The sequence below is a fragment of the Solanum verrucosum genome, unplaced genomic scaffold, assembly GCF_900185275.1.
Source record: "Solanum verrucosum unplaced genomic scaffold, falcon-dt-bn FXZP01000262.1, whole genome shotgun sequence".
Taxonomy (NCBI): Eukaryota; Viridiplantae; Streptophyta; class Magnoliopsida; order Solanales; family Solanaceae; genus Solanum; species Solanum verrucosum.
Genome location: NW_026020366.1, coordinates 1,330,645 through 1,339,681, shown reverse-complemented (window position 1 = coordinate 1,339,681; position 9,037 = coordinate 1,330,645). Strand labels below are relative to the sequence as shown.

At 36.6% G+C, this 9,037-nt stretch overlaps 1 protein-coding gene across 6 annotated transcripts in view; it reads left to right on the top strand.

The window, feature by feature from the left end:
* The first annotated feature begins 2,362 nt into the window (after positions 1-2,362).
* The window catches only part of LOC125837872 (chromatin structure-remodeling complex protein SYD), a 32,810-nt gene continuing 26,135 nt past the window's right edge, over positions 2,363-9,037 (top strand). For all 6 annotated transcript variants that reach the window (XM_049516943.1, XM_049516941.1, XM_049516942.1 and 3 more), the window contains exons 1-6: positions 2,363-2,500; positions 3,543-3,660; positions 3,742-3,803; positions 4,172-4,287; positions 4,400-4,522; positions 7,222-7,487. In XM_049516943.1, the coding sequence (XP_049372900.1) occupies positions 3,556-3,660; positions 3,742-3,803; positions 4,172-4,287; positions 4,400-4,522; positions 7,222-7,487 (672 nt within the window). In that variant the 5' untranslated portion in view covers positions 2,363-2,500; positions 3,543-3,555. The remainder of the gene's footprint in view (positions 2,501-3,542; positions 3,661-3,741; positions 3,804-4,171; positions 4,288-4,399; positions 4,523-7,221; positions 7,488-9,037) is intronic.

Below are 9,037 nucleotides of genomic sequence, written 5' to 3'. Positions count from 1 at the left end.
TTATAGAAAGGATTTCTTAATTGTTCTTCATAAAGTTAGGATTCTTTTTCAATATTTACAGAGCGTTTAGATATGTAAAGTTATCATAGTGAGAAAATAGTCCTTTACGCCCAACATTACATTTTAGTTAGTAAGATCAAAGACAACATTTTTACCCCAAAGTCCATGATTTTTGAATTCACTCTATTTTTCTATTGTTGATTCTTGATTTTATTATCGAAATTATGGTACTTTGAAATATTGATGATCTTTGATTTATGGTTCATGCTTATTATACCACTTGGACCCTTTCTAGCTAAAAGTTACTTGAAAACCTTGTCATAGAAATTCATATGCACTATTTTCATAAGTAAAGTAAGTTTCAAAATTTTAAAGTAGTCTTTCCAGAAAGACCTCAATCAAGAAAGTATATTTTGATTCAAGTGCATTATTTTAGAAGAGTTTCAAGAAAATGTATTATTTCATCAAGATACATATTTTCAGAAAGAAAGAAAGTATAAACAATTTCTTAAAGAAATCATGTTTAACATTATAAAAAGCATATCTCAAATTTGAGAAAGCATAGCCAGATTTTTAGAAAAACATAGTCAAGTGTCTTAAAGTTCAGTTCAATTCTAAGGAAGTATTATAGAGCATAGACTTAAAGTATCAGATTTTCAGTTTTCACCTAAAGTGGAACCTTTTCCCTAAATGGGATATCATATAGTTACTGAATATTATTGCATTATTTTGAGATTAGTATTGAGCATCGAGTTGGGTAAGGATTCAAATAATTCAAACCCCATAGTTGTGCCACTAACGTATGATAGTTTTGTGTTGTTGATTCATACAACTTCTTAAAAAGCCCAGTAAGGACTCAAAGATTGGATCCACTAGTTCAATTAACCTTTTACTCTGGAAATGTATAGTCTGACTTTAGCAACATGAGCAAGACGTTGTATAATCACGATGCTCAAAGTGATGGTTGTCGGTTAGAGAAACTCCCCAAGAAAAGTACAATTATATTATTTTTAGTAGTTGCTATTACTGTATATATATTCAATTTTAAATTTTTGTTATTAAAGCACTCATGCATGTTTTACTATTCTGTTGCCCTTGTTTCAATCTATGTTTACTTATTTAAGCTCAGTATGTTTAATTTTAGACACTTGTTTCACTCAACTAGTTTACATACTGTACATTTCATGTACTGGTGCTATTCGACGCTGCATCGTTTTATGATGCAGATTCAGATACTCATGAGAACAAGCAGATAATTAAGAATGATTTCATCTAACATTGGAAGACTTTCTTACTTTTAGAGGGCTCTAATTTATCTTGAGTATTAATAGTTGGTATATATTGTTAGCAGAGTATTCAAGTAATCTAGATCTTGTCATGGTAACCTGTCTTCAATATGTTAAAGGTTTCATAGACGAGTCAGGCTAGTTATAACTCAAAGCATCTTGTCACCATTAGTTCTACATCATAGTACACAATTACTAAAACAAGCAACTAATAAAGGAGATAACGACTTTCGAGAGCAAGCCCATTGTATAAGCTCAGGTATTTAAGTGCATCCTTCTCATATCCATCTAGGCCAATGGCTTGTCAAGAAAATACTTGAGTATTCGAATCTCATTTCCTCCGTACCAAAATGGACAGACAGGTGAAATCACATGAGAAGAACCTCTTAGTGGAGTCCACTCCCTAGGAAGACTGAATAGCACTTCTTAGTGATTGCTATGATTCATCAATAACAAAAGAGTGAAAGCAACAAGTACACCAATGTGGCAGTCAAACCAAGGAGTCCCAGACAAAGGAGGAAACCACAACCAAACCACCCCCCTAACCTCTCCAATTTTAACTTTCAACCTTCAATTCAGAAATTTTCCAGGAAAATGAATCCAGTCCCTTCTAAACCAAACTAAACTTTTCTTAATTTCAAAAAGACAAGATAAACATTAAAAAAATACAGATCAATTAAAAAAAAGGGCATATTTGCAATGTTTCCAACATAGCATGTTATCAACACATCACCAAATGATGTGGTGCAGTGGATGAGACTGTTACTCCCTTAATTAAAGGTCTCGGGTTCAAATCGTGAATATGAAAAAATCCTTGATATGAGCGCTTCTCCCGAATAAGACCCTACACGACCCAAATTCGAAATAATCAGACTCCAAGAAATACTTGAAAGTTGAAATTGGTGGTTCTTAATTCTTTCCGGGGCTAAACTAAATAGGGAAGAGGTTACAGGGACGAAAAAAGGAAATAATAGAAAGACCGAAACTGGAACTCTTCAATCTTCACAATCCCAAAGCCCTTTTTTACTATAAAAGCACTTCAGAAAAATGTTAAGCTGAAATTTCATTCATCTATCAATCGAAGAGTCACAAAGCTCAAAAAAATTACTCAGGAGAATTGATTTTTCGAGAGTGTTCGTGTTCTCTTTGTACTTTTTTCGATATACATGTAGCTTTGCCTAGTTCATCTGGTTGATTCCTCAAGCTGCGATCAGGTAAAAAACCCTAATTCTCTTACTTGTTTCCAAAATTCTCGTATGTCACCGCTGTTTTTTGTTTTATTAACACTTTTTCTGTGAAAAAAAATTGATCTTTGCTAGTTGGAACCGTCAGTGGCTTGTAATTGGAGTAGATTGTAACTGATGATAGATTTGTCATTTATGTTTAGCTTCATTTGGAAACCTAACTGTGGTTGTTATAAATAGGGTTCTTCTTTCCTTACCCTTTTTGGGTGTAGAGTGATTCTAGAATGACTAGTTTCTTGTTTAAGAATGGAGATTGGTTGTAGGTTATGGGGCTTTACTGTGTAATTGAACATTGGAGGAAGGATTTATGAGGAGTGATGATGATGACTTGTGTAGAAGAGGGTCAAATGGAATTTTTTACCTAAAAGCTTAGTTTGGTTTAGAAGGGACTGGATTCTTTTTCCTGGAAAATTTCTGAATTGAAGGTTGAAAGTTAAAATTGGAGAGGTTAGGGGGAGGGCTTTGGTGGTGGTTTCCTCCCTTGTCTGGGACTCCTTGGTATGACCACCACATTGGTGTACTTGTTGCTTTCACTCTTTTGTTATTGATGAATCCATAGCAATCACTAAGAAGTGCTATTCAGTCTTCCCGGGGAGTGAACTCCACTAAGAGGTTCTTCTCATGTGATTTCACCTGTCTGTCCACTTTTGTACTGGAGGAAATGAGATTCGGATACTCGAGTATTTTCTTGACAAGCCATTGGCCTAGATGGATATGAGAAGGATGAACTTAAGTACCTGAGCTTAGACAATGGGCTTGCTCTCGAAAGCCGTTAGCTCCTTTATTAGTTGCTTGTTTAGTAATTGTGTACTATGAAGTACGAACTAATGGTGACAAGATGCTTTGAGTTATTCTTTTGAAATTTTGCAATTGAGTGGAAGTTGGAATTGAATATTTTGTGCTCTTTGTTTGTTCTCTTTCTTTATGGTGTTGGATTTGATGTTGCTACAAAGTCATGGGGGCTTTGATATTAGTTATGATTTGCTAGATTTTACTTTGCAATTCTGTGTAGTTTGAGCAAGAAGATGACCAATCCAAATAATGTTGAGCTGGAGGCAGCAAAGTTTCTGCACAAGCTTATTCAAGAGTCTAAGGATGAGCCGACTAAATTGGCTACAAAGCTTTATGTGGTGTGTATACATCTCTTATGTTGTATGTTTTCCAAAATTCTAGTTATTTACCTGTATTAAGTTGTACTACTCATGACTCAGATTTTACAACATATGAGATCCAGCGGGAAGGAGAGCTCAATGCCTTATCAAGTAATATCAAGGTATAGTGTCTTAAACTCCATCCATATATTTAGAGCATCATAGAATTTATTGCATATTTCCCGCCTTTATGGTCCCTACCCCTTTGTCAATCATCTTTCTGTTCAATAATTGTTTTTTCAATCATTATATTATTGTACTTTCCAGCTACGATGGGAAAGTATAACTGTCACAGTATAATGGTAGTTGCCCATGATACTATGCCTCCTGGATTAACAAAAATGCATCCTAGTGCTGTGGTTGGCTGGCTGACGCTAGAAGCTACTAAATATTGATTGTGATATAGTTCAGAGTTCTCGATACTCATCTCTGACATGCTGTACTGTTACAGTTTTCTTGACTTCCCTAATTTCTCTTTTGTTGATTCAAGGGCAATGGAGACTGTCGTCAAGCAACATGGTCTTGACATTGAGGCTTTAATGTCCTCGCGTCTTCCTGTGTCTGCTGCAACACAAGCAGGAGAAGCTGCATCATCACAAGTAGCTGGTAGAATGATACTTGTTGCACTTTAATGCACTTCACTAATATGTATTGGCAAGAAGTCCAAGCCATGTCTTGCTGGCTATTTTTATATTTTACGAATCGAGTGTTATTGCAGGATCTTCACAGAGGCCAGGGGTTACTAGAGACTCTAAAGCAAATTTTCTGGGAAATGAGATGGTTAGCGGTCCAAGCGGCAGCGGACATGGTATTTATCAAGCATCTGCACCCCACATAAGTGGTAAGTACAACGATTTGTCTGCTAACTTGCAACTTGCAAGCATGGCAAATCACTCATATTGTCTAGTGTTGGGGAAACTAAAATATTCACCGAACAAAAAAGAAGATTACATTTTGATAAAACATATGTAGATGGCCAATATGCATTTGGAACTGTGCATTTTCTACATAAAATTTAGGAAGGAGAAGAAAATGAAACAACAGATAACCATGTCTTGTCGCCAAAGGTTTGTAGTAGCTTGGTTTGTAAGCAATTTAATGCTATTTCTTGATCATGTTATTAAACCACTTTGATGTATGACACAATATCAAGTAACAGTCCTACTCCCAAAGGATGGCTTGGTGGTCAAAAAGTTGGGGTACAACTTCGAGAACCACAAAATGAATATTAGAAATGCAACACTAGTTGAATTCTTCCTATATGTCTAAGCTTTGGTGGATGGAGTTACTAGATACTTATGTTGTGGGAGGGAGCATGTATTTGGTGGATTAGTTGATGTGTAGTGGTGTACGCAAGTGTGAACACATCTTTTACTCAAAAAAATCAGGGTGGCTTACTATTGAAGCCTTGATTTTGTAGATAAATTGGAACTTGAGAGTCAACAATATTTAAGTTGTTGGACGGGTTCCTATTTTGCATAAGGAGTGAGTGAGTGCAGCACCCAAGGGTGTGGTTAACGAAGTGGGAGGAGAACCAAGAGGTCTCAAGCTCAAATCCTAGCGGAGACGAAAACACTAGGTGATTTCTTTTCATCTTCCCGATAATATAAGTGGTATAGCAAAAAGTAGAGAAACCTAGGTTAAAATGTGGTTTTCCACAAAAGACCTTTTACCTAGCTATTTATTAAAAAGTGCCACTCAATCATTAATCCAAAAAAGAATCTCATAGTACACTAAAATGAAATCAGAGACATGATATTCTCCACATGTACAAAAACATTTTCGATCACTTAAAAATCTCTCCTATTTGTCTTCCTTCATATTACCCACATAAGAGCTAGTGGGGCTATCTGTTGTGCCCAGAGTCTTCTCTCCCTTCTAGAAATCCAGCTACATAATGCCAATTTTATTGTAGTTGGAATGACCTACTGTATTCTAAACCAATTCAGAACTTCCACCAAATGTAGTAGCTACTTGACAATGTAATAAGAGGCGATCTACATCTTCTCTTGAACATCTATACATATAGCACCAACTGACACATACGTGATCTTCCTCTTCCTTCCTTTTATGTCAAGTACACAAAGAAGCACACTCTTTTGGCCACTCTGGTAGCCAAATCATGAGATGCAGGAACACCATTTCATCCTGCACAATCTCATCAATAGTTTTTGGTAGTATGATTCTACTGAGAATTGTCCATCTCTCCCCATCTCCCTCATCTCATTCATTTGCAATGTGTTCCTGTTTATATGGTAATCCTACTAGGTTCTGCTATTGACCCATTTCCCAAATATTGCAAGTTTCTCTTTAATGTGAGATCCCAATGTAACAAAAAAAAGAAAAGCACCCGTCATGTACTTGCACCACCAATACTATCTTGCTCGAGACTCTTTATACTTGTACATTAGGCAAGTAATTTTCAGCATGTTCTCTCTACACCACCTATCATGCAAAAGCTTATTTTGCTTCAGTAACGTGGCCGCTGAAGTCTTTGCATTCCTTCATAAATGCACCTCCAAAGTCTATGCCCGAATGGAAATCTTTGCATCCCTCTGTGCATCTTTTGGACAATTTTGTTAGAGAGGAACAAAGCTTGCTTTGAAGGGAAGGATACTCACATTAGTTTAATAAATAGTTTGAATCAGTATATGGATTTATTGGATATGCTTGGAAGAAGAGGGTAGGAGGCTGCCTTTTGTTTTATGGTGTTTTGTTTCTTCTCCTGTACCTTCTTGGTACCATTTAATAAAATCTCTTACCTTATCAAAAAGAAAGGTTACGCCTGAATGGAAAGTTGATCTTTCTAGTCCTCCATTCCCCCTTGGCACTTGACAGCACCATACTTTTCTGCCATCACTACCCTTAAAAACGTGCTCCTCCATCCCAAATCTTCATGTCCATTTTTCTAGCAGAACTTTGTTGAACTCCTTGAGGTCTTTCACTCTGAGTCACTCAAGCCCATCCCATTTTTTCGGGGATGTGACAGCCCCTAATCAGTTATCTTACTATAAGTATATTGCCTGGTTCCATATGTTTCATCCCAAAGGAAATTTCTCCGGAGTGTTTCTAGAGTTTTACTTGATTTGACTTGAATCCTGAACCTGATCTTGAATTTGACATTGGTTAATGATGCTTGGGGGGGGGGGGGATTTTCTATTTTCATCAATGCTAGCCCAGTTGAGACTTGTTCATGCCCAATCCCGATGGGCCCTTGACTTGCCCCTATCTTAACCTCCTTTATAATTCACCTGTCTTCCCCAGTCCTTTTAATCTTACATAATAACAAATAAAGTTTAAAGAAAGTTAGCTCTTTATTTGTTTATCTCACCCTTCTTTCTTTTTTTTCGATTTTCATTTTGACAATACTCTTTCGCTTTCATGAATGTTTGTTATGTCATTAGCACTGGCCATTCTAAGTGTAGGAGCAATGTTGATATCGCCTGTTGAGCTGAGTGCAAAATTTCCCCTATCAGGAGACATGAAAACTAGTTGTACATTCAGGGTAGTTTAATGTCGTAAAGTGCTACTCTAATTCAGGTACAGGTGTCAAACTTCCTGTAATGGCGCCTCCTGCTTCTAATTCATCTCAGCCAGTAGAGGCAGGAATTTCAAGTCCAATGCAGTTTGGAAGTCCTTCAATTGATAATCATGGTTATGCTGCAAAATTGCACAAAGATGGAAGCACAGAACCTTTCTCTGGTCCCACCTCGGCTGATCTTGTTGTTGGCAGAACTGCAGCGGGAAGAGCACTAGAGCATGAAGGAGGATCTAATATGTTAGGAAATGCTAGCAAGATCAGTCAGGTACTTATTTTCCTTCTTTCCTTATAATGGGTTGTTGGTTGTTGAACAGTTTTGTAAATGTGTCATCTGATAATTACTATGTTTAAGACATTCTATCTTGATTTGACATAAACAAGTCTACGTTTATTGTATTGATTAAAAAGGTAAGTGGTTACTTTTGATGAAGGATTCACATTGTTTCTGCATTTGGTTACTACTAATAGCTGCTCTACTTGCAACTTTGGCCCAGTACTTAAGTGACTGGAAACTCCTTTACTTTTTTTCCTGATAGTTAAGGTTAAGGGAGGAGGGTTCTTAGATATGCCATGCTTCACATGCAGTGTTATTAGAAGAACTGACTACTGTAATGCTGGTCATTTTATGTGATTTGATTCCTGACAGTGGGAATTATGTTCATATGTTATCTATGTGGGGAACATGCAGACACAACCGACCATCTCTTTTTACATTGCAATTGGACTAATCAGATTTGGAAAATCTTCATTAATTTGAGGTGGGGATCAGATGAGTGATGCCAGGAAATATGAAGGAGGTACTAGACAGTTGGGCCAGAGTGGGAATTTAATCCCACCAGAAGGAGAGATGGTGGATTGTCCCAGCATGTATATGGTGGTCTGTGTGGAGAGAGAAATCAGAGGTGTTATGAGGATAAGCAATGCAATATCCAGAAGTTGAAAATTGTATACCCCTTTATTAATTTTGTTAGTTTTGGTGTAAACAGGATTTTAAAGTAGAAACTGAAGATATTTTTGATGTTTTAGACCACATGTAAGAAGGAACATAGACGGGAAGGTTTCCTCTATTTTGTAATGTCTATTTTGGGGGACTATACAGTTGGTAAAGTATACCTGTTAATATATAGAATGTTAGCATTATATAAAAAAAAGAGATCCATCGGAGGAATATGGAGACTAGTTGAAGTACTGAGTGTCCCGATATCAAGCACTATCATAGAAAACAGTGAGCACTCCTGCCAAAGGCCAGTCTACATATAGATATTTGGTTATACCTTGTCTTAACTGGGGATACTGTTATGGTTTACCAAATTGCTCCTTTAACTAGGTAACAAATGATGATTTGGAACCAGCTAATACAGAAGTCTAGGCAAAATTAAAGGGCCAGGATAACATGATTTTTTTCGTGTATCTTCACATGTAACATCTGTTTTATAATTTATTTAGTTGCATTTTCATCATCAATACAAGTTCCTAAGATTAGGAGAAGATTTCCAGATCGAGGATTACAACATTTGGTTAACTAGTGTAAACACTTATCTTTATTATTATCACTGGCATGCTGTGAGCACCAATAGAAGGATCTCCAAAACACTGAACTTCATTATTCTTGTCTCTTGTAGTTGTTAGGAATCCTTTCCTTAGCTTTTCAAGTTGGGGGAGTTATGATCTTCTTTCCAATTATTGCTTGAGTTGGACTGCATAGAACAGAGATCCTTTTACTATGTTTAGGCTTCTCGATTTTGAGGAACACAATAGATTAAGTGATAGTATTTAGTTGGTTTTCTTTTTCAGCAGTATCCATTTTCTCTGTGC